Source organism: Ursus americanus, chromosome 36, assembly GCF_024610735.1.
Source record: "Ursus americanus isolate L20-20 chromosome 36, mUrsAme1.1.p, whole genome shotgun sequence".
NCBI classification, from domain to species: Eukaryota; Metazoa; Chordata; class Mammalia; order Carnivora; family Ursidae; genus Ursus; species Ursus americanus.
The window spans coordinates 12,037,433-12,064,096 of NC_142162.1; the positions used below are offsets into that span (position 1 = coordinate 12,037,433).

The window sequence follows — 26,664 nt, forward strand, 5'->3', positions numbered from 1 at the left end:
TGCTTTTAACCAGTATATCCTGACTTCTGACTCCAAGTCCAGTGCTCTCCCTTTTACTTTTTTTGGCTGCCTTTACATCTCCATTGTCAAGGTGTTGTCCAACGTGTGCTTTAAATATATTCACTAATGTAATACTTATTTTCTCCCTAAGGTAGCTCTCTAATCCTTGGATATCTCTGTTAGAAAGATATGTTTTATGGTATATTTAAAAAACAAAATCTCTCTCTCTAGAATTGTCCTATTTTGGCCCCAGATATGTTCTTGGGATCATACCAAACTACATTAGCCCTTCAGATATTTAAATCAAGTTATCACCTTTTCTCCTCCAGAAATTTTTCTCTACTCATATCCCATTATTTCAAATGTCTTTACTGTTTCAGTAAAATAAGCAAAGAAAACTTGAAGGAATCCCATATTGGATGGGAATTGGAGGTATTTGTGTGAACTCATAGTTTTTAAGATATATAGTGATGATTCTGATGCTTGTATTGTAGTTAATTGCACAATACACAATAGGACATACTAAAGTATTGAGGGATGGCAGGGCATCATGTCTGCAGAATGTTCCTTTTACTGTACTTGTACCTTTTTGGTAAGCTTTGGGCTTTTTTTTTCCTCTTGAATTTAAAAGAAAACAGCAAAAGGTTAGCTTGGAACCTGAACGTGGAGATCTTGGAATGTCAGGATTGAAAAATGGATTTTGTGTTCCATGCATTGGGAAACTTTAATCACTCTTGAACAATAGAATGTAATGATGAAAGTGCTCTTGGAATATGAGTTTATCATCAGTCTGTGAATAGATGGGGGCAAAGAGAGACAGAGGCGGGAATGTCATTTGGGAGATAATACCTTGGGTGTTCATCCATAGGAGCTTGAACTGAGAGTGGCGGTGGTTGAGGGTGGAGATAAAGTGATGGGTGTGAGGCACATCCTAAGTTTATCTTTTGGAATTTTTTCACTCTTAAAATGAGAGAGACAGGCAGTAGATGATAGTATAAAAAGTCTCAAATTCTGGACCAGAATAGTCAATATTTTTTTTTAAGATTTTATTTATTTATTTGACACAGAGAGACAGGCAGTGAGAGAGGGAACACAAGCAGGGGGAGTGGGAGAGGAAGAAGCAGGCTCATAGCGGAGAAGCCTGATGTGGGGCTCGATCCCAGAACGCCGGGATCACGCCCTGAGCCAAAAGCAGACGCTTAACGACTGTGCCACCCAGGCGCCCCAGAATAGTCAGTATTCTTGAACTTATTTGAAAATAATTTGTTGAGACATTACTGCTTTAATAGAATGCTTATTCTGTAAATAATAGCACCACTAACTACATAAATTACTGAGAGTTTTTATACTTTTTATGCTTTGCTCTCCTATATTTGTGTTCGCAGGGACTGTTTTGTAGTGATAGTTGGGTAAATAACCTAGCTTCTTCATGCACATGTTAAGTTCTTTACATCCATGAATTCTTTTAAAGATCAAAGTTTGTAAGGAATGTATTATGTACATTTAAAAGATATCTTCCTCCTACATCAAATATAATACAAATTTAAGTGAGCTAAAAGAAAATAACATTTCAGTACTATTGCCAAAGATAAATCACTTTTTACTCCTTAGCATTCAAAAATATGGAAATTAAAAATCAAAGATTGATTAACTTGATCCAACATCCTAGCACTAAGTAGTGAAGCACGAATTGGAACCCAAGTCTGTTTGATTCTAAATCCACTATTTGTTCCAATTTGGTTATTTGCCTCAATTGTGTAAGTAAGTATTTGCTAGGTATCTGTGACTGGCTAGGAGGGCATGGTTTTTTATCGACACAGCAAAATGTTATGTATTCTAAAAGCTAGTATGCCAGTCATTTGGAACTTGTCATCTTTTCCCATAAATAGTGTTAGAAGTAATGGGGTAGGTAGGTATTCAAACTGGTCTATAAGAAAGTGATACGTAATGTAGCTGAACTTGCATCCAGAAAGAGGATTGTTGTATAGGCCACGAGCAAAAGGAGTACCTCAAAGAAAGTGCTTTTCCTTTTTTTTTTTTAAATGGGTCAGGCATAAATATATACCAATTTCCTCAGTATAATGTATCTTTGGAATCTTCCCACCTTGATGTCTGCAAAGCCCCTCTCCTTTCAGAGTCCTTTACTCCCAAGTTTCCATAAGCCCTGTGCTACTATGCTGCTTTAGTCTTCAGCTGTAAAGTTCTTCCCTAAAGCGCCCTGTCCAGAGTTCTCTCTTTTCTCCAGTGGTTTACTAGATCTTCAACATACTGACTTCAGTTACTATTAGAAGCAAAAGAGTCTAAGGGTGCCAGGCTGGCTCAGTCCGTTAAGGGTCTGCCTTTGGCTCAGGTCATGATCCCAGGGTCATGGGATCAAGTCCCTTGTTAGCCTCCTTGCTTATTTGGGGGGGGGGGGTGCTGCTTCCTCTCCCCCCGCTCGTGCTCTCTCTCTCACTGTTTTTCTCTATCTCAAATAAATGAATAAAATCTTAAAAAAAAAAAGTGTAATTTAACTCATTCATATTAGTGAACAGTAGTAGCATGGTCCAGTATAAAGAACCTAGGATTTGGGATCAGGACCTGTATCTTAGCAGTCTGCCTAAGTAGTTATGTGACCTTGGGTAATTTAGTTGACCTCAGTGATTTCGAGTCACCCCATTTATAAAATGGGAGTAGTAACACTAGCTTATCAGGGCTGTGGTGTCAAAGGAGATAATGTATAGTAAATGTAGGTTGTAGTATATTAAAAATGTATGTACTAGGCATCATTGAGAAATGATGGTTTTAAAATTCTCATAACTACTTGCATTTTGAAAAGTTTGTTTCTTGATCACACAAATTAAACTCATAATTGGCAGAGTTCTAGTTGTTACTTTAAAAAAAACAAATCATTACAAAGAGTGGGAAAACAGAGTTGCATTAAGAGTCACTTAGGTAAGCAGGCCAACCTCGCTTGGGTTATATACTCAGAGTTGCCTTCCTAAAGTTGTTTCTGATTCTCTTCCTCCCTTTAATCCACCTGGTCTCTAGTCAGTCAGCCAGCCTCTCCTTCCCCAGCCGCTTCCTCTCCCTTCCCCTCCCCCACCTGCCACAGTAGTTAGGGACAGGGCAAGGACTTTGGAGTGATGTCGCTCAGGCTTTAATGATCATAAGAATCATCTGGGGATCTTGCTATACTGCAAATTCTAATTCAGATCATCTGGGATGAGACCTGAGATTCTGATTTTTTGCCAACTTAATAACACTCAAGCCTTTAGCGTGAGCATTATGTTTTGAGTGGAGTTAAAACATGGATGATATTTTTCTGTATGTTTCATTTCTAAAAGTATGTGTAACTTAGAGAATGGCTCAATTTGTCATTATAGATACCTTTTAAAATTTCATATTAATTTCCTCCATTTAGTACAGACTGTTTGCTATCTGAATAAAGCTTAGAACTCACTTGTTATTCCAAGGTGATAATGAAGATAATCAATACTACTCTAAAGTGGTTACAGATGAGAACTACTACCAGAGGAAAATGTAATTGATGGTGATGAGTTGTTTTTTTTTTTTTTTTTCATTTTTAAAACTTTGCCAACCTCTCTTAATAATAGTAAGTTAAATATGAAATTTAAAATAAAAATTTTAAAATAAAAATAGCTACTGAATTTGCCTATTACATATTTCCCCATATTACAGATTACACGTTAAAGTCACTGATATTGAATAGCCAATGTATTTTTATATTTTAATAAATTAGGATTTTTGTCTTAGGAGAACTGCTAGTTATCAAGTCTTGTTTATTTCAATCATACAAAAAAATTCAAATCCATACTATAGAACTTTAAAGAAATTAATATTGGATTCAGTCAAGGCAGAAATACCAAGACACAAGGGGGCACTGTTTTACCATAATCTGATTGAATTTAACAGCTTTTTGTTTACTATGAAATGTTCCAAAATTCTGTGTTCTTTGTAGTTATCATGAAAATTTAAACACTATATGTTTCTCTAAAGCTGTAATACTTAAACCAACTAAGCTTTCCCAGTTCACAAATCAGATGTGCTCTTAGCAAAATTCAGGAACTTTTCATCATATTTGGCATGAGTTTGGGAAGACTGGATGATTTGAAGATTAGAGATTGTGTAACACATTTAGTTGTTAGTGTTTCGGTCTGTGGTAAGGGGGAAGTCACTGTAAAAACAATTCAGTTGCTTTGGAGAAATATAGTGCCTCTGTTCTGCAGAAAAGAGTTGGGATAAAGATTGAACTGTTAAAAGCTGCAGCTGCATTTGCCATCAAATACCAAGTTGGTGCTGATGAATGTTTTGTTTTTATTGTCATGGAAACTTGGAGCCAGAGAATGGATATTCTATTCATCTGGGAAAATAGTAGTTCCTTGCATAAAACATAAGGACCTTCCAAAGCAGTTCCTAAAATAGATATATACTGAATATAATTCAAAAAAGTTGAGGAAGTAAACGTGGAATAAATGCAGTCATTTCTGGATCACTTCTATTCTCAGTACTAAGAATATAACTGTATATTCAGTTATTAAGCTATTTGCCGCTAGAAAGTTGAATTCTAATGAGCATGGTATTTGTTTAACATCAATATTATAGTTACCCAACCCTTAAGGAGCTGTCTTGTACTTCTTCCTTGATCTTAAGATATTTACTAGGAACTCTAAATTTATATCCTATTAAACAATTGCTTTTGATCCCTGAATTTTTATTTTCATCCATGCTACTTATCTGTTATAATCTTCCATCCCAAACACTTCAAGGCATTCTTTATTGGGGGTAGGGGGGACTTTACCCAAAATAAACTCTTACTGAAACACAGAGATGATTGTATGGTCTGGAGGAAAAAAAAGGAAAATATAAAAATTTTTAAAACATGAAGATTTAAGTAAATCCTTACATATATTTTATAAAGTCATTAATGGAAAGAGATATTTCAGGAATAAAAAATACAGAGGAATTTTGGTTCAGTTATAGCAAATGTGGTATAGCAAAATACAAATATCGAAATGATAGTAAAATACAAAGTGGCAATACAAAGTAAGGTAGAATTTCTAAAGTTTATAAAGAAAAGGGAAGAATTGTGAGTTATGATGGTTTTACTAAAGTTTACCCAGCTAAGTTATATCTTGAAGGGAAACAAGACAAGTTTTTATGATTTCATAAAAGATGAGAGAGAAGACAGGGTTAGAGTGGACCATTTTAGATAGGATAGTTAGAGAAGGGTTCTCTGAGGAAGTAGCATTTGAGCAGAGACCTGAATGCTCTGACATAAGAACTTTTCAGCCTTTAGTGGGATTAAACTTGGAATGTTTAAAAGAAATAATAAAATTACAAGTTTATGAAAGTTGAAGAAAACAACAGTGTTCTTTTTTTTTTTTTTTTAAGATTTTATTTATTTATTTGACAGAGATAGAGACAGCCAACGAGTGAGGGAACACAAGCAGGGGGAGTGGGAGAGGAAGAAGCAGGCTTCCAGCGGAGGAGCCCGATGTGGGGCTCGATCCCAGAACACCAGGATCACGCCTTGAGCCGAAGGCAGATGCTTAACGACTGAGCCACCCAGGTGCCCCACAACAGTGTTCTGATAGACTTTTAAAGCAACCAATTAACTAGAACATGACTAGTTTTCTCACATGGGACAGGTCCAGGATTAGAGTCTAAATCAAAGTTTAGGTTGCCAGGATATAGGAATCTCTAAGAGGAAGAATAAGATTGTTTCAAAATAAAGATTGTAAGTGTGAGTTTTACTGTTACTGTTTTTTGGACTATTTTAGTGAAATTATTGTTTTTTTTTTAAAATATACTCTGATGTAGGCAAGAAGTAATTCAGAAAAAAAAGTGTCAAAAATACTGTAAATGTGATTTAGTTTATAGAGAAAATACTCTTAAGCAATGACCTCTAAAATACAGTTTAGTAACAGCAATTTTCACAAATACTTTTAATGTTATATGGTATCTAGAGATAAATTATATATGAATGTGTCTGTGTGTTTATCATGTCATATACAACAGGACCAGGAATTGAAGACTTGTACAATAAAAATACCTGATATTAAATTTAGAGAACTAGTCAAGATGCCAAAAGAAAGTAGAGGCGAAACTGCAAACTGGACATTGTATTGTATTCCATAACTGCAGTGATGAGAAAGAACTGGAAAATTGCCAGCTTTTTAACCTTTTAGAAATAACAGTGTGTGTAGTTAGTGTAGGAGATCATATTCCTAGAGCGGCTTGTTCCAGATTTGAATATGTCCACAAACTTAGTGGAATTCACAGTATTTTAGAAATAAAACATCAGAGGTTACAAATAAGAAACCTCCTTACAATGTCATGAAAACAAAAATGTTTAACAAAGTTTTTAGCTTTTCCAAGATTCTGTCTGACCCAGTGTCTGTTATGGTAAAGTTTAGCTGAGCACGATATATTTAATGTAGGAGACTCCAATATGTAAAGAGAATAACAAATTTGGAATCTGTTTTGTTACTTATCTTCTACCATATGCATTCTTCCCAGCAGTTTAATAGTAGGAAAATCTGTTTATTTATTGGAGTCAAGTTTTGCTGTGTTCTAGCTTTTTGATCTATAAAGATGGGTTTGCTAGAGAAAGACTTAGAAGAACACTTTTTTCTTTCCTTCTTTGTGGGGCAGAGCTGGTGGAAGAATTTCCAAAGGTGTGAAAAGTTGAGGAATTTTCATAGCAGTCCTGATTAAACCATTAGTTCTCAGGTATTGGACAATAGGTGGTGCATAAAAGAAGGAAAATAAACGAGGTGAATCCCACAATTCTCCAGCTTGCTGCTGGGCCAGAGCAATGGGGAATGGAAATCAACAGAATCCAATAGTGTTACTGGGTTGAGGAGATAAAGAACAGAATTCAGAGAAGCCATGGTGGGGTCAGCTTTTTTTTGTCTTTTTGCAAGACAAAAAGGAGGGAATGTAGAGAAAGAGCTCAAGATCTGTAGAGGAGTTCACTTCAAGTCCTTGGCTAAATACTGATCTGTATATGCTTGAGAGAAAACTTAATTTGAGATGGGGAATCACTTGAAAGGAAAACGCTGAACAATTCCTGAAACTCACACAAAGCTAGGAATAGTTCTTTTTCCAGCCAAAGTGGAAAAGATCTCATAATAAATGGCATTGTGTAGGGTCCTCAGAAGGGTATTGTGTTGGTGAGGCTACTTTAGCTCTGGGCTGAAAGCTGTTCTGGACCTGCCTTAACAAAGCTTAAAGACAACCCTGGAAGAGGATCAGACTTGATTCCAAGTAACTTAACTGCTTACCAGAACAAAGTCCAACATTCTTTAAAGGAATGCAACAAAATCTAGTACCCCAAAAATGTGAACTTCATGTCAAATTATTAAACATGAAAAGAAGCAGGAAACTATATTCTGTAACCGAGAGTAGAAACAATAGAGCAGGAAATTACAGAGACGATGGAATTAGCCAACAAGGGTATTAAAATGGTCATTATAAATATACTCCATAGCTCAGAAATGTAGAGGAAAACATGAATATGGAAATTGGAATTACTAGAGATGAAAAATACAATACCTGAAATGAAAAATACACTGGATGGGATTAACAGAAGATTATTCACCATAGAAGAAAAGATGAGTGAATTTGCAGACATGGAAACAAACTATCCCAAATGAAGATCACAGGACATCTAGCTTCTACTTAGAGTGTGGAAAGCTGCAAAAAATGCCATTTCCACACTTAATGATGAGAAAAAAAGAAAAAGTCTGAAAGCTACAAAATTCTTTTTTGAATCCATCAGAGAATTGAAATTGCAAGGCAATCATGTGACCTGAATTCCAAGGAGAAGTGAGCCATATGAACTGTATTACCTATGGCAGACCATGGGAGAATAAGGTGTCATACCAGTCACAACGCAAGCAGGTAAGAAGAATCACTTAAAATTTTAAAGTTAAACAGAAGGCCAGTTGTGGATTAGCAACATATCAGTTTGAAAGAGCTAGGGGAAGCTAACAAAAGAATAGTTCAAAAGGGATTCCACACTCACCTCAAACTTTTCCCCTTAAACCTGGACTGGGTATTCAACAGGATTTGGGGGTAGAGCAGGAGACTAGAAAGAATTCCTGTTGATGTTGCCGGCATGCAGTTGCTGATGAGCTATCACTGTGGGAACGCCAGTAATGCATGCCAACATCTCTGGACCATAGGTACTGAAAGACCTAAGCTTCTTTAGGAGATGCAGCAGAGCCTCTTGCCCAAAGGACACAAGCCAGATCACATTGATTATGGGAGGAGAGGAAACTCATCTTAGACTTAAGATCTTAACATTGATAACAAGTACAGGTCTCCTGCCAGTCAGGGGTGAAAACTCCATCTAGATGTAGAGTTGAGTCATCTAGATGTAGAGTTGAGTTTCACCCTTATAGGGAAGAAGGGATAGGAAAGTGACAGCAGTCTACCACTGGGGGAGAGGCAAAGGCATGGGGAGATATCCACTCTGGGGCACAAGTTTATAGGGTCTGTTGAAAGCTGAGGGTGAAATGCTAACACTAATAAAAGTCCTACTGCACCCCAACCATATGCTAAGCACTAGGCAAAAGCAGCCAGTCATTAAGGGGAGTTGAAGCCTCTGGTCAGCTGTGACCATAGCAACAACAATGACACTCAATTAGACTCCTGATTAGTTTGACTCATTTTTTCCACACCAAAGGCCTCATGCAAGAGGAGGCATGGTCATTTCCAGGCCTAAACAGTCTCTTCTCTTCTACACACAGTTGTCTTCCATTCAATCAAAATTATGAGATTTGTACGTACGTGAGGGGAAAAAAGGTCAAGAGGCAAAATAATCAACAGAACAAGACTGAAAGGTGACTCACATTGAAACTATCAGACAAGGATTTTAAAGTAACTCTGATGAACACATTAAAGGATCCAGTGGAAAAGATGGGCAAAATGCACAAGTAGATGGGGGAATTTTTAGCAGATAAATATAAGTAATAAGTTTAATTGAAATGCTAGAATTAAAAGACCTATTAGAGATTAAGAATTCCTTAGAGGGGCGCCTGGGTGGCACAGCGGTTAAGCATCTGCCTTCGGCTCAGGGTGTGATCCCGGCGTTATGGGATCGAGCCCCACATCAGGCTCTTCCACTATGAGCCTGCTTCTTCCTCTCCCACTCCCCCTGCTTGTGTTCCCTCTCTCGCTGGCTGTCTCTATCTCTGTCGAATAAATAAATAAAATCTTTAAAAAAAAAAAAAAGAATTCCTTAGGGATCATCAGTAGACAACACAGTTGCAGAAGAAATCAGTAAATTTGAATGTAGGTCACTATAAACCAACTGAAACACAAATAGTGGTAAAAGACAGAGTTATGGGACAATGTCATACAGTCTAATATATGTGTGCTTAAAGTCTCAGATGTAGAGGGAAAGAGAAAAATTAATAGATCCAAGATTTTAATAATAAAATATACATACATGACATATATTTTCAAAGTGCTGAAAACCAACAATAAAGAGAAAATCTTACATACAGATAGCAATAAAAATAAAATAGATATCTCCTTAAAAACTTTGCAGGGGACACCTGGGTGGCTCAGTCAGTTAAGTATCTGCCTTTGGCTCAGGTCATGATCCCGGGGTCCTGGAATTGATCCCTGAGTCAGAATCCCTGCTCATCAGGGAGTCTGCTTCTCCCTCTCCCTGGGCCCTCCTCTGCCCCCGCTCATGCATGCGCTCTCACTCTCTCTCTTTCTCTGAAATAATTAAATAAAATCTTAAAAAAATAAAATAAAAAGTTTGCAAGCAAAGAGACACCTGGCTGGCTCAGTCAGAAGAACATATGACTCTTCATCTTGGGTGCCATGAGTTCAAGCTCCGTGTTGGGCGTAAAGATTACTTAAAAACAACAACAACAACAACAAACTGTCAACCCAGAATTTCATATTCATTGAAAATGGGGTTTTTGTTTTAATGCGGGCAAAGTAAAGACTTTTTCAGATACACAGAAAGCTGAGAGAACATCCCCAGCAGACTTGAGGTATAGTAACTATTAAATAGAGTTCTTTAGGCAGAGGGAATGTGACACTAGCAGTACTCAGCAGATTGTTTCTGTAAAGGCTCAGAAGCTTTGTAGATCAGATCATCTCTGTCACAACTACTCAACTCCACCATAATAGCCCCAAAGCAGCCACAGACAATATATAAACAAGTGGGTGTGGTTGTGTTTCAGTAAAACTTTATTTACAAAAACAGGAAACAGACCAGCTTTGGTTCATGGGTCATAGTATGCGATGCCAACTGCTCATCTATAAAAAGAAATGAGAGCTTCAGATATGTAAAAATGAAAGTATAAAAGACACATCATCTTTTTTTTTAAGATTTTCATTTTTTTGAGAGAGAACACGCAGGAGAGAGAGCACAAGCGGGGGTGGGGGCAGAGGGAGAAGGAGAAGCATACTCCCTGCTGAGCAGGAAGCCCCAAGTGGGCTCCATTCCAGGACCCTGAGATCATGGCCTAAGCCGAAGGCAGACGCTTAACCAACTGAGCCACCCAGGTGCCACATGTTTCCTCATTTTTAATCACACTATAAAATAATTAAATTTATAAGAAAAAATAGTAACACCATACGTGGGGTACATAAATATATAAAAGTAAAATGTGTGACAACATTAACGCAAAGGATGGAGGGAGGATATTTGAAGTATACTGTTGAAAGATTCCTACGCTATTACATAGTTACTTAAAGGTAGATCCTGTTAATTAAAGATAAATTTTGTAAATTGAGGGCAAACACTAATAAATAGAAGTCAGTAGGAGAGACTAAATGGAATACTCAATCCAAAAGTAGCCTGAAAAAGGAATAAAGAACAGATGAGACAAATAGAAAACATCTCACAGATGGTAGATCCAACCATATCAATAAGTGCATTAAATGTAAATAGTCAAAATGAAGCACACAGAGTAACAAGAGACTGAAAAAAATAGCTTGTTACCTTTATTCTCTATTTTCCAGTGGTGGTGTACTTACAGATTCTTCCCCAGATGAAAACATTATTTTTTTTAATTTTTTTGAAGATATTATTTTTAGGGGAGCCTGGGTGGCTCAGTCAGTTAAGCATCTGCCTTTGGCTCAGGTCATGATCCCGGGGACCTGACATCAAGCTCTCTGTTCAACAAGAGTCTGCTTCTCCCTCCCTACCCCCCAGCTAATGCTTGTGCTTTCTGTCTCTCTCTCTCTCTCAAATAAATAAATAAAAATCTTTTTTAAAAAAAGATTTTAAAGTACTCTCTACACACAATGTGGGGCTCAAGCTCACAACCCTGAGATCAAGAGTCATGCACTCCACTGACTAAGCCTGCCAGGCACCCCCATAGATGAAAACATTTAAATAGTGAACATCACAACATCTATTTATACGCTGCCAACACTGTATAACAGCTCCTTTTTATCTAATAAAGATGGTCTGCTCCTACTTCCCCCCATGAGCTTTAGACAACAACCAAGCTATATTGAACCCAGTGGCTTAGAACCATCAGACCCAAAGTAGCCTGTGGGGAAAAAAGGAACAAGCAGGTTAAGGATTCACCCAAGCCCATCTATTCTGTTCCCTCTCTATTACAGAATCTGTAATTCTGTTAAAATTCATTTTAGATTGTCTTCTGTACCTTCATTTTTCTTCAGATCCCTTACCTACCTTTTCCAGGTCATGCATGCTTTCTTTGGTAAATCTTTCTTTCTCTTTATTTGAATTACAAACATTTGAATTGTGAACAGAAACTTGTTTGTGGCTAAGTTGTACAAGTAGTGCTAGAGATAGACCCACTCATTAATGCTAAGGGAAGAGTGAGGCGCTCGACCTTTAATGAAATTCAATGAAATGAAAAGCGTAAAGAATTCTAAAACCTTTGCGAGTATCCAAAAGTTTCTTTAAATTATTTCTCTGGAATCTACTTTCTTTTTTCCTCTATTTAAGCCTTTTTCACCAAACACTGATATTTGAGATACATATATATGGATTTTCTGGTCAATATATTTCATTTAAGGGGCACCTGGGTGGCTCAGTCAGTTAAGCATCTACCTTTGGCTCAGGTCATGATCTCTGGGTCCTGGGATAGAGCCCTATATCGGGCTCCCTGCTCAGCTGGGAGTCTGCTTCTCCCTCCCTCTGCCCCTGCTCCCTCCTCATTCTCTCTCTCAAATAAATAAATTAAAAGCTTTAAATATATATATACATATATATATATTTCATTTAAAAGTAATAACCAATATCTAATAAGTAATAACTAATATCTAATTAGGCTTTGTGTTTTTCATTTTTTCTAAGCATTTTATATGTCAGTACATTTTATCCTCACAAAAAACGAGTGAGATGAAACTTACCATCCCATTCCACAGTTGAGGTAACTAAGGGACAGTGAGGTCAGGTAATAATCTTAGTAAGAAGCAGAGTGAGGATTTAAACCCAGTTTGTCTACATCCAGATTCTCTGCTCATAAACACTTCCCCATGCCTCCTCCCTAATTTTATTATTACAGATATTTTTCTGTTCCTCTTATTCTTTAGTTTCTTCATTCCTCCCTTCCACAAATATTTTACACAGATATACTGTGATTTAAATTGATTTGTATAGCCATATATAATGAGTTGATATGTAAAAAAATTATTTTGAGTTACGACTGACTCACAAATGAATTTTGGATTATAACCCATTGAGCACCAAGGCTAGCCTTTACCTGTTTTTCAAATTGCAAAGGTAGGATGGCAGTAAATTGCATGCAGTACTGGAGGCCACACAATGAAAACTGAATGTCTCATATTTTACCCCCAGAGTACCTATTATGTAGCAAGAATCTTATTTAAATCTTAGAAGACAGTGGGGATTTAAGACTTTCTTTTGGACATTCTCCATCTGTTTCAACAAAATAGAATAGTCTCCTTTCAGTTGCTGTATATCTGTATATTTTCTGTGGTGTACAAAGTATACTTAGCTTTCTGCATTATATAGGTGGAGGGTGTTGAGCCCCAGTGAGAAATTTTATTATCATTTAGAGTATTTCTTAATATGAATAGAATGAAGTCCTGGTTACTAAGTATACTGACTTTAATTTGCCCTATTCAACATACCATATTAAATATCCCCAAATGTATTAAACAAATGTATGATGAAATGCTTATACACTTCATTTTTATAACTGTACATCATTATTCCAAAAGTTCCTATATATATTAAAGTTTATTTTAGTTAGTTAACATGCAGTTAGTTGACATACAGTGTAATGTTAGTTTCTGATGTACAGTATAGTGATTCAGAACTTGCATACATCACCTGGTGCCCATCACAATAAGTGCAGTTCTTTAACCTCATCACCTGTTTAACCCATTTCCCCACCCAACTCCCTTCTGGTAACCATCAGTTTGTTCTCTATAGTTAAGAGTCTGTCTTGGTTTGCCTCTCTTTTTTTTCCCCCTTTGATCATTTGGTTTATTTCTTAAATGCCGCATGTGAGTGAAATCATATGGTATTTGTCTTTCTCTAACTTATTTCACTTAGCATAGTAAACTCTAGCTCCATCCACATTGTTGGAAAATGGTGAGATTTTCATTTCTTTTTGATGGCTGAGTAATATTACATTGTACCATATATACCATATCTTTATCCATTCATTAGTTAGTGGACATCTGGGCCATTTCCATAATTTGGCAATTGTAGATACTGCTGTTATAAACATTGGGGTACATGTATCCCTTTGAATTAGTATTTTTGTGTTCTTTTGGGTAAATACCTAGTAATTCAATTCTGGATTATAGAATAGCTCTATTTTTAACTTTTTGAGGAACCTCCATACTATTTTCCAGAGTGACTGCACCAGTTTGCATTCCCACCAACAGTGCAAGGTTCCCCTTTCTCCATATCCTTGCCAACACCTGTTGTTTTTGTGTTGTTGATTTTAGCCATTCTGCAAAAGTCTTTATATTTTTTAGCTGTTTGTGTTCTTCCTCTTACTATTGGTGGTGCCCAGATTTACATTCTGTCAGAAGCGGGGTGCTTAATTAATAGCAAAAATAGATGGGGATGTCAGTTTCATGGGCTATTAAGACAGAAAGAGACCACCCAATCCAAATTTGCTCTACCCCATCCCATTCTCCAGGTGAAGAAACTGAGGCCTGGGGAGGTTTAACAACTTACCTGTTTCGCATAGCTACTTCATAGCAAAGACAGAAATAGACCATTCTGACAGTTCATTCCCATGCTCGTTCCCTTTCACTGCCTTGTTTCTATCCTGATAGTTGGTGAATGGTAGCAGTTCCATTGATTAGTTCCTTTCTTTCTATTCCAGTTCTTACTGTCAAGGGAAACTAGCTAATTAACAATCATTTATTATCCACTCTTTTGGAGCACAGTTTTCTTACACTGTCTCTGCCTCTATGTGGCTGTCTGCCATAGATAGAGGCTTAGAGTAGAATCTGTCCCTGGCATGCAAACAAAACAAGTCTAGAATCCCAGACCAGTGTTCCCTGAACAAGTGGCATCTGCCTTCTGGTCCCCAAGTGCAATCAAAAACAGACTCAGACATTGACCTTGCCTAGTAAGGTCATGATTTAAATTAAACAGCCAAAATAAAAAAGTTACGAGAAAAATCACAGGAATTAACAATAATGAGCTTAATGTGCTCTTTATCATTGTGTGATGCAAGAAATTTCTGGGTGAAGCATCTATACAAGGATTTGTTGGAAACAGTATGCCAGAAGGAAGTGTGTGTGATTACCGAGACAATTTGAAAATATGCTCACCCCCTTCCCCCAGCCAAATTATTTGTCGATATGACTTTTACCTGATTTTCTTTTTTCTTTATTTTGGGCAACGGGAATAAACTAAGATTAAGGTGTTGAAGATTGACTCAGTTTATTTTAGTCCCTAGAAAGTTATAAAACATCAACTGAGTAATTTCAAGTCCTTTTTTAAGAGTGGGATAAACATTAAGATACAAAAGTTAGTTGATTATTTTTAGAGACTATGCATTCACCATATTTTATCCTGAAATGCAGCCAAAGTTGAAGAGATAATTCCTAGTTCTATAATCTTTTGGTTTGCTAAAAAATGAAATGTCTTTGTTTCTGAGTTCTAAACAACATGTGGTTAGGGAAGTATGGAGACATTAAATGAGAAAACACTTAAATTCTGAACCTAAGGAAAAGCAGCAATGCAATATGGATGTAAATATGTGTTCAGGGACAATTTAGAAAATGCAGTTATTAGCTAAAATGTCTCAGAAAAGCAGAGTTTAGATTTTGAGCTACCTGTAATGAATACCTTGTTATATATTCTATATGTAGCAAAATTGAGCCATGAAATGGTCCAGAAAGTTTTGTTAAGTGACTGAAATTGATCAAAATCTTATTCTACTTTGTTCATTCATAACTAATTTCTACCTGCCTACCCACCACACCCCCTCATATTGAATTCTGCATTTTAATGTTCATCCTGGGCATTCTGATGGCTGAACGGCAAAGGAACTGTTTTGTGTAAACCTTCTCATCTTTGTGTGTTTATATTTAATGTGTGAATCTGATTTTAGGGAGGGAGTGAAGAGCATGAGGAAAAATAGCTGGCTGGATTGGTGAATGTTTGCAACCTGGACTACTTCATCTCAGGTTATAGTCTCAAGAAGTCATTTCTAAAGCCTGTTCAAGTTACCCAGGTCTGACTGTGTGCGCTTGTCAAGGATAATGAGATACTTTAGAGCAATTCTGCAGGAATTATTGATTAGGAAGCTGCTTGCCGTTCTGATGCCTGTGACAGGAAGTTGGTGCAGGGTTTGGATGGAATAAGTGATGAGATAAAGGCAGGGTTAGAAAAGTGATTACGACTGGGAACTTGCTAATCACTGACCTCTATAGGGATCCTCTGGTTTATCACTAATCTCACGCACATTCGGCACTTTCCTGTGCTGCTGCCTCATCATTCATAGCTGTGTGAGTAATTTGGCATGGAGTGAACAAGAGGAGGGCATAGAGAGTCCAGCAGCTGTGCTTGTTGGCACTAGATATTTAAATATCTTCAATGTAGCCAGCAGCGTGCTTGGCACAAACGTTAGCCAATAATACTTATACAAATTGTTGTGAAGAAAATAGGCAGGCATTTATGTTAAAATCCTCTCTCTCTCTTCTTTCCTTTAAAAAAAATCTGTTAGTTTAAGATCCTTTCTAGATTTTTTGTGTGTAAGTTTGAGCAGATTGCTACAAAAATGAAGTCAGTAATACTAATAGTTAGTATTGGCCTAGGTTCTTTCAGACAAGAATTTCCAAGTACTTTATAAGCATTAATTAAACTGTGCAGGCCTGTGTGAGGTACATGCTACTGAGTTGATTTTCCTAAAAGAGTGAATGGGGGCATTGATGTTAAGTGACTTGTAACTTGCCTAGTTCACTCAGTGGAGAGAAGCAAGAGCCAAGAGATGAATCCAGTAATCAGAATCCTAGGTCTCTGCTCTGCCACATACCAAATGGCACTGCAGATTTCCCCACTTTGTAGGATAGTGTGTTTTCATGTTCTCCAAGTAGTTAGTGTGATTGAAATTGTATGAAACTTGTGGTATTCATCCACATAAGAAAGAGGAAAAGATTCTCCATGAGCAAAGACATTAGGTAAATAATGATTTTTCAAAGATACCTAAGGGGGAGGAAGACCGTCTGCTTATAAAACTGTGATCTTATTTAGGTTTGTGCCCAAATGTTTAGATTGGCCTATGGAGGGATTTCATATTGTTCCTCTGAAAACTAAATCTGGAAAAGTTCTCATGATTCGTATGTATTAGAATATGTCAGTTTGAAACATAGTAATGTTGATCTAGGTAACTTTTTTGAAACATCTAAGGATTCTTTTTCTAGGTTAAGTCTTTAAGAAAAACCAGTCTAATGCTTCACTTAAAATATAACACGTGGGATTTTTTATGTAATAGAAGATGAATTTTAATTTATGAATGCAGTTCTGTATGCCTTACAAAAATGAACATTGAAACAATACTGGCTTTCAGACAAATAGGGAAACCATTTGTTCTAATTTGTGCTGTTACTCATGAAGTCAATGATTATTTCTTGAGTAGTACCTATTCATTAAAATTACTAAACTTGAGTTAGTTGTATATTTTCAGGTATTCACTAGACCACTGCAGAAATAAATACTGAGCCATCTGAATCCTCCATAATGTCTTTGAGTCTGTCCATTTCCTAATGAAAACATTATTTTGAGTTGGTGGAAAAGAGCACATACAGCCAGGAGAGTATTATGGGGCATGTTTCTACAGCCAGTAGCTTGAGATCTACAGGAGATCATGCAGTTTTACTGTCATATCTTGCACCTGTTATCAGCTTCCTTCAATCATTCCTTGGTATTAACAGGATTTCTAGTAGGAAGAAGAATACAAGTGGCAGTGGTACCAGCAATGTAAGTAAAGCATCTCTCACAGTGCCTTACACATAATAGCTAGTCAGCAAATGCTCATTCCTGTCACCTTCCCCACAGCAGTCTCAAGACTTTGAGAGTGAAGGAGAGTGGAAGAGTTCTAGACTGCTGTGCACTATAAGGAGGCTTAACAAAGCAGCCTGGGAGTCCTCAAGCCAAAGTTGGTCAACATAGGAATGCCATGTGTCTTGGGAAGAAGTGTGCTTTAGTTTCCCCGAAGTACTCTATCCAAGCGTGTTGGATGCGAGTGGGCCTCAGTGCAGAGGCAATCATTTCAGAGCATAACAGCTGGAGGCCTCGGTCACTTATATTCCCTGAAGTAGGAGTTTTGCAAGGTACATTTTCATGGCTCAGCAATTAAATATGTTAAATTGTTTTAAAGATATACACAAAAACAAATCCCTGCATTGGCCCAAGCCTCTCAGGATGCTGTTGTGCCCCCTCTGATCTTGTCCAGCTTGTTCATTTTATAGATTAGGAAACTGAGACCCAGAAAAACAAGATCAGAATAGATACTTTTCTAAAAGTCACTTGAAGTAAGAAATACATCAACATGTGCCCTTTTCGAGAACTGAAAAGAATAACAGTTACTTGTGAGTAAAACCAGCATAACTGACCATGTTCTATAACTAGAACCAGTCTTTGGAATAGTTGGGTTTTGCTGCCAATCATTTTTGGGATAATTTGTCATCCATCTCTCTCTTTAGCAGGAATAGATAGTGTCATATCATTTGATTGGTAGAGGCTGCTTGGAGGGCTAAGTAGAGAAAAATTCCTATACCGTATTTGGGTTCCACCAGTGATCTGAATATGGGAACTATGTCCGAAACCTCCACTGGAAAATAGTGCAGTATAGTATGCTGTTAAGAATTTGGGATCAGATAGCCCTGCATTCTGATTCTTTTGGCTACTTATTAATTCTGTGACCTTGGGCAAATTATTTCTCCTTGTTATTGAAATGGGGACTTAATAGTACCTACCTCAGTGAGTTGGAAGAATTTTAAAGCCACCATTAGCTTTCATCTGGATTATTTTAGTGGTGTTCTAATTCATTTGGATTATTTCAGTAGTCTAGTAGTCTTCTAATTGGTCTACTTGTTTTTGCACTTGTTCTCCTATAGTTTATTCCTCACAAGCAGCCATGATGATACTTTTTAGATGTAAATAATACTGAAGTCAATTGGGTATCTCTTAAAAACAGGTACCATGACACCCCTCTCAACCTACCCAAAAACCAAATTCAGTAAATGTAAAGGCAAACAGTAAAGCTTTCAGAAGGAAACATGGAAAAATAGATTTGTAACCATGGAATTGGCAGAGATTTTTTTAAACAGTACACACAACAAAAAAATGGACAAATTAGCCAATATTAAAATGAAGAATTTCTGTTTATCAAAAGACCATTAAGAGAGTGAAAAGGCGGGGCGCCTGGGTGGCACAGCGGTTAAGCGTCTGCCTTCGGCTCAGGGCGTGATCCCGGCGTTATGGGATCGAGCCCCACATCAGGCTCCTCCGCTATGAGCCTGCTTCTTCCTCTCCCACTCCCCCTGCTTGTGTTCCCTCTCTCGCTGGCTGTCTCTATCCTGTCGAATAAATAAATAAAATCTTAAAAAAAAAAAAAAGAGTGAAAAGGCAACCTACAGAAAATATTTACATAGAGACAATAAAAGGTCTTATATGAAAAATATGTAAAGAACTCCAACAAATCAACAAGTAAATGACAATCCAAGAGTAAAAAAGTGGACAAAATACTTGAATGGCCATTTCATTGTAAAATACCCAACTGTCCGATAAACGTGAACTCACTGTGATTTACTAGTAGGAACTTGGTTGCCAAAATGTTTGTTAAGTCTCCCACTGCATTAATAAATAAATCCACAACAAAAGAGCTAATTGTTCCACAAATCTCCTTACTAATAAGAATACCAGGAATATCATAATTTTCTGCACAGGTTTTATGTTACTCTTGGAAATTCTGTTTTCTGAATGTTCTTTCTCATAACAAGGTAAAAGAATGCATCTCTTTGCTTTTATCCTTTGTTCCTAAATCTCTTCACTAGGACCGGACAGTGTAATCTTGATTCCATCTTAGCATGATAGTTCTGCAAGTATTAGAAAAGTATAGAGACTGCACTTCTCCCAGATCTTCTCCTCTCTAGGCTAACATCTTGATTCTTTTAGCTGATCTGGTTTCTAGGGCCCTTACCATTTGAGGGAAGTTAGATACCTGTTCATTTACTAACAGTTACTCGACTGTGTTCATTTGACATATATTAAAATGATCTATGTCTGGCATTCATATATAATAGTTAGCAGAAAACCATAATACAGTAGCCAAAGTTGTTGTGTGTCAGACACATGAGATAAAATAGACTTAGAGATCCATTTTAATTCATGAAAATAGTTCTTATAGAAAGTAATTTTGAAAGAATTAAAGATGAATGTCTTCTAAATCTCAGACTGAGTATGCATTATTATATTTAAGGAGTAACCAAATTTCTAAGTTCCTCAGAAATAACTAGTTCCTAATAAATGAAAGGTGAATGAGAATGTATTTACATTTCAAATTCTCATTTGAATAGGTTAAGTATCATTTTAAAAACAAGCTATCAACTTTCCATTTCAGAAGAAACTTCTACTCTAATGTTTTTAGCTTATGTTAAATTAGTTTTCTTCGTTTTCTCTGTTTGAATATCCTTGTGAAAGGAAGAAGTTTAGGAATTTTAATAGGCACAGGAAAGTAGGTTTAAAAACTTGCGTTTTCTCAAATAACAAGTAACCTCCACACAGATAATTAAAATTATATTTGAAAGCTGTACTTTATTAAAAACAGAGCTAATATTGATCACTTACTTTGTTCCCTTTTCTGCCTCAACAATTGAAAGAAAAAAAAAGTTTCTTACTCTGGTACAGTTTGAGTGAAAATAAAACGGACCATAACTTGTTATTTAACTTTAAGTCTTCATTACTTGTTTAATGTTTCAGGAAGAGGAATTTGCAAGGTAGAAAGGGCCTATTGAGTATTTCAACCAACAATAAGTTGATGGTATGTTGTGATGAAAGACAAATATAGTCTTTTTTTAACTCCATGGTGTTTGTTTAAAATGTTAATATAGTCTCTCAGTTCTGTCCTGCCAAGTATATGGGACATGATTTGTTTTTAAAGGTGGTATTTTCTTAAAATTGAAGACACATTAGGGGTGCCTGGGTGGCTCAGTCGGGTAAGTGTCAACTCTTGGTCTCAGCTCAAGTCTTGATCTCAGAGTCATGAGTTCAAACCCGTGCTGGGCTCCTATTTAAAAAAAAAAAAAAAGATATGTACTGAGAATGATTTTTAATATTTCATAAACTTGTTTATTTGATTAATAAAGTAATACCTTCAGACCATAAATGTGTGCTGTTATTTATTTTCCCTCAGTAATTTGTCTGCCAGTCATTCTGATTTGGCATTTCCCTTCAGTCTCTTGGTTCAGCAGGATTTCTGATCCATTTTGATATGAGGCACAGGAATTGTGTGTGTGTGTGTGTGTGTGTGTGTGTGTGTCACAATTGCAAAAGTACAATCTTTTCGTGGTTTTGTGAGGTTGGATTCCAAGAGTAGAAGAGTCGAGTCCAAAATCCCCATAGATCATCTTGACTCTTATAAGCAGTCTTACTTGTAAATGATATATCCTGTGAGAGTTACAGTTTTTTTTTCCTTTTTATTCCATATGTATATGTTGCAAATTAAAGCTCTTTATGTAGAACCTACTGCTTTATGGTGAGACTGCGAGGCAAATAGACCACATTAATTAACCTTTTCTCATAAATCTGCATTTTTATGTGTTGGCATTACTTCACCTGAAATATGTGCTTCATCACTAATAGCCAGTAAGTGCTTTTTAAGACATGTGCTATAACGTCCTAATGGGCTCCGAAATTATACCCCAAGTTATTACAGTATCTTCTAATAGCTAGCTTTGTTATTACAAGGATTATTTTGTATATCTAAGAAGTCAGTACGTGCCAAATTTGGAGTAACAAGATTTTACATCAGTTGGCCACTGTGGCACGTAGACGTCAATGAAAATAATCAAATATTAGTGCCTATGTCTCCCGAGTCTTTTTAAATTTTACGCACTGTATCAGTAAATAATTTTGAGCATCCCATCTGTGTGTGGAGTTTTAAAAATTAAACTGTACATTTTTATATAATCACAAGCTAATACCTCAATGTATAATGAAAATTATGGGGAAGTTCATATAGCCTCAATAATTTTACGTATTTTGGATAACTGGTGAGATTTAATTATATCGTTACTGTTTTTACCTTGGAATGGAGAAAATTAGCTCTGCCATTGTCATTGTTTATCTGTGTCTCCATCTTTGATAATAACATCAAACTGATGTTTACAGAAATCTTTTTGAGCAACATGTCTGTCTGTGAGAGACTGTTTAGTTAAAACCTATATAATATTCGTAAATTTACTCTACTGAACAATATGTTGAAAAGCAGATAAGTAAGAACTGCTGTCAGTTACAGCACTGTGGCACATCTCCTCTCGTCTAGAACTGGCCCATACCATTTCTTACGTTTAACCATCCAACTTTGGAACTGCAGATATAATCCCAAAAGGAATTCTTACACATTTCTGGGACTATAAATTGACAGGATGACTTCAGAGAATAGTAAGGCAATACATAGAAAGTTGAAAGTGTGCATCCTTTAATCCAGCAGTTCCACTTTCTGTGTCTGTCTTAGAGGAAGTCTTACGTGTATGTATAACACACATGCGAGGATACGTGTTTCACCATTCTTCCTGATAACAAAAAACACTAGAAACAGTCTCTTTCTCAGTAGGAGAATAGATCCATTGTGGTTTTATTTGTATAATGGGACATTTTATAGCAGTAAAAATGAATGAACTAGGTGTCTCTTATCAACATGTATCTCAAAGCATAATTTTGCAATGGAAGTGCACATTTCAAAAGGGGTAGATACTATATAATCCCATCTGTTTAAATGTATTGAACACAAACAGTAATGTATTTTGTTTACATAAATATATGTTAAAAGTTTCAAAATCTACATGGAAATCATGTATACTAACCTTTTGCTAATGGTTATCATGAGGTCTGGGGTGACAATTGAACTGTATCTACACTTTTAATTTCTGAGAGAGAGAGAAGAGGAGAAGGAGAAATAGTCTGAAGCAAATGTGGGAAAACATTATTCTACCTGCTGAGTAGATTGTACTGTTGGCTATATAGATGTCTATTCTTTCCCATTCTTTTGAATATTTTTTCAGTGTTTCACAACAGAAAGTATTTAATAAAATACATGCTAATATGTGAAAGTCAGAATTTGTTAAACTGACTAGAATGATAGTTGTTTAAATTTTATTTATTGGATTTTATCTTCTTGTTTCTGATTTGTTCTCTGTACTTCCAAATCACAGTATAATTACTGTGAATGGTCTAGAAGTTAAATCAGTTGTCAATAAATGAGGATTTTTGTATATAGTTATTTTTTTTTGTTTTATAGGAAAAACGTCAGAGAGAGGCTCATTTTCCCTGTACAGCAGAGACACCGGATTACCAGGCTGTCAAGTAAGTTTAATAAATACAAAAGTGAGATCATTTTTAACAAATAAAGGCTTTGATAGAGAAAGTAGAAATTGATCCAATTTCACCATTATTTGTGCCTTTAATTTGTGACTAAATGTGGTAAGATTTTAGTAATCCAACATATTTTCTTCTCCCTCTGCTTAAAATGGTTTCTCTTCCCTAATTCACCAGGCTTGTCTTTCTCTATCATCAAAGATTTTCATAACTTACCTCCATTTTAACTGGAAGCAAAGTAACAATTATCTTCCTATCCCTTTCCAAAATTCTTATATCATTTCTGAAAATGATTTTTGCAGATATCCTCATAAAAAAGAACAGAGCTGCTGATATATTACATGAAGAACATACGATTGCTCTGTGTAGCTTTACTGTCCTGTAATGTTAAACTTGCTAATGTTCTAAGTATTTTCATTTCAGTCCTTACACTCTAACCAATTCCTTAGGCTTCCAAAAGTCTCTTTGACTTGGAAACATTGTTTCAATTCTTCCATATTCCTTAGCATGTTGTATTTTTACTAAAGGCCATCTTCTCTGCCTTCTCCCTCGTATCTTTAGAGAGAATCCTGAACACTCAGTTTACCTGTAGATTCCCATCAGAATCAAGCCAAAAAGAATAGAAAGGCAGAATGTATGGCATTTGTTTTCTGCCGTCTGCATGCCTTTCATGAGGTCCACCCTAATTTTAGACATGGGCATTTGAGCCAATTTTAATTCTCATTTCTAACAGTACGACTCCATTTAATGTATATCCTGTAATTGTGCCATTCAAAGTCAGAAGACTTAGGTTCAAATCCCATCTTTACAAGTTACTGACCGATGGTCCTAAGACAAGTCATTTAACCTTCAATCCCATCTCTGCACCGATTTCCTCTTTTGAAAAATAGAATTAGCAGTTTTGCTTCCACTACTTTATAGGTCTCTGAAAGTTAAATTCCATGTACTTATGAAAGCATTTTACAAAATAAATCCACATTTAAAAATTTTTTTCCATTCATATAATCTACAAAACAAAAGCTATTTTGTTTTGGGGGGGTTGTATTATTTATTCAAGTCATTATATTCGCAGTCTCATCAGAAAAGGTCATTATTGTTGTTCCATGAAATGTCCCTTATCGAATCGCTTGGAGTTCTCACTTGGCTTTGGGAAATGAGACTTAGCACAAATCCTTGGCACAACCCCATCAGAGGCTGGTAACGCATAACTCCAGTGATTCTTTCCTCCTTTATTCTCACCATCCTCTCTACATAGATTGGGAAGTGCGTGTGCATGAATGAAGCACACATGTAAGAGCGCACATGGATAAATGCTGGAGCAGAGGATGAGTTGAAACAGTGCCCAGTAGTGGTATTATAATAGGGTAACTTGCAATGATTTTCTTTGTTATGTTAAATCATCCTTGCATTCTTGAGATAAACTTCACAGAAGTTATTTTGAATCCTTAATATTATTTTTAAGAGACCAAAAGGCTTGAGAGCCACTGGTCTAATGTTAACACTATTGCTAAACTTGAGGGAAAAATGATTGTAAGCTCTTAGAAACTACAGCTGCATCTAATGTATCAGTTAATGCTTATATTAATGAGTTTCCACGTACATTTTTTACACTCCCTTGGCAAAGGTATTGCTATTTAGTTAGGATCAGTGGTAAGCTCTATTTATATAATTCTCAGGTTTTGAAAAGACAAATCTTAACAGTTTTTCCAAAGATTAATATGTGTTTATACCAGATTTAATTCCTTTCTTCTCATGATTTTTGTTTTTTAAATTATATAACTATATAACATATAATTATATAATTAAGTATAATTAACATACAGTGTTATATTAGTTTGAGGTGTACAATACCAGATTTAATTTTCATATCAGAAAACATTTATTTTAAACCTAGACACATAGCACTGTAATAACAATTGCTGCCATTTACTGAGAATTGAGCCAGGCATTGAATTAAACATGATTACATTTAATCCTATTAACAACACCCATTTTTCAGATTGGAAAATGGATGCTTTCCAGAGGTAGTAAGTAATTTGCTCAAGGGCACGCATCTAGCAAGTGGTGAACCTTCTAAACATAGGGTTGATGCTTTTAACTACGATGTAACTATACTGCAGCGTAACAGTCTCAGGTTCCTAGTCTACACCCTTACTACCCTTTCATTTTAATCTGTTTGGTCTAGGCGGGACCTGGGAATTTATATTTTCAACAAGTGCCCTGGGTGATGCTAATTCACGTGGACTAGGGATTATGCTTTGAGAAACTCAGTTTCTCAATATGCCAAATGTAAGCATCTACAGAGTATAAAAAAGGAAGAAACTATAAGATCACTATTTAACAATTGTTTTATAACATTTTGGAGAGATCTGGCAGGCCTGCGGAAAAGCGAAACAACATTACCAGGATGTATGAAATGCAAAATAACAATATTGCTATATACAAGAAATGTAAAGGTATTCAAGTGAGGGAAAGATTTATTTGTAAAGAATTCGCAGAACTAATGCATGAGCCCCAAAGAGGAAGCCAAAAATTCAGCACATAGGAGAGATTTAACTGCAGCAAAGACAAATGGCATCAGTGAAAATAGGAGGGCTCTTAAAACAAGTAAAAGAATTCCTGTCTGTGAAAGGAACAATGGCGTTGCTATTTATTATTGTTAGTTAGCTCTCACTATGCTGCAGTTGCTAGACAAAATTATAATGGATGGCACCAGCGGATTTGAGGCCTAAATAGTAAGCTCAGGATATTCAAGAGTTAAAAAAGATGTATCACTCCTATTCAAAGAAAAACCTGTATTCCAAACAGTATTTGTTATCAGGGGTCAGAGAAGACAATACACTAAAACAACAAATTGGCTCCCATTTTGTCTTACATATTCACAAGTGACATAAAAATCTTAACCACGCAATGATAATAGAAGGAAATGTAAACAGTGACTGCAAAATTATATCCAAACACCACTTTGAAACCATTTTTCTTCAACATAATTCCCAAAGGAACATTAACTCTCCTATTAATGTACATAAAATGCTGTTGACATTCTACAAAATTCAGTCTAATTTAATAATGCCTGATGGACCTTGCTTCATGTTAAGATGATGTAATAATATGTTGCTAAATGAGTCTCCTCATATTACTTTCATGGCAATCCCATAACTGATGAGCCATTAAAAGGAAGCTGGTGTAGCGGTATTACTGGAAACACTGATAGATCATTCTGCAATTGAATTTTTTTAATTGATTCAACACAGAACATAGAAGCCAACATCTTTATTAACCATAAGTATAATACTTCACCATGGTATGAAAAATCCTTTTATCATTACAACAGTTTTTCCCTGATACCTGTTAAGCAAGTATGTGTTCAAGTAGTTCTTGTAAGTTTTTCTCCAAGTGTTCAAACCCAGAAGAGGCAGGGTCTTGGTTTTTTTCAAAGAGATTTAAGTTTCATCAGCTTTCAGATATTATATGCTTTGGAAAATGACAAATAACTTTAAACTCAGGTAGCACTTAGTTATTTGGAAATTTACCCATACCATTTGCTTCTTAGCCATCCTCTTTTCCCATTATAGCCAGTCTCACTATATACAGACATTTGATAATGATAAAAT

At 36.1% G+C, this 26,664-nt stretch overlaps 1 protein-coding gene across 7 annotated transcripts in view; it reads left to right on the forward strand.

Moving 5' to 3' along the window:
• The window catches only part of TCF12 (transcription factor 12), a 352,252-nt gene that overhangs the window by 219,746 nt on the left and 105,842 nt on the right, over positions 1 to 26,664 (forward strand). For all 7 annotated transcript variants that reach the window (XM_045788738.2, XM_045788541.2, XM_045789061.2 and 4 more), the window contains one exon: positions 22,974 to 23,038. In XM_045788738.2, the coding sequence (XP_045644694.1) occupies positions 22,974 to 23,038 (65 nt within the window). The remainder of the gene's footprint in view (positions 1 to 22,973; positions 23,039 to 26,664) is intronic.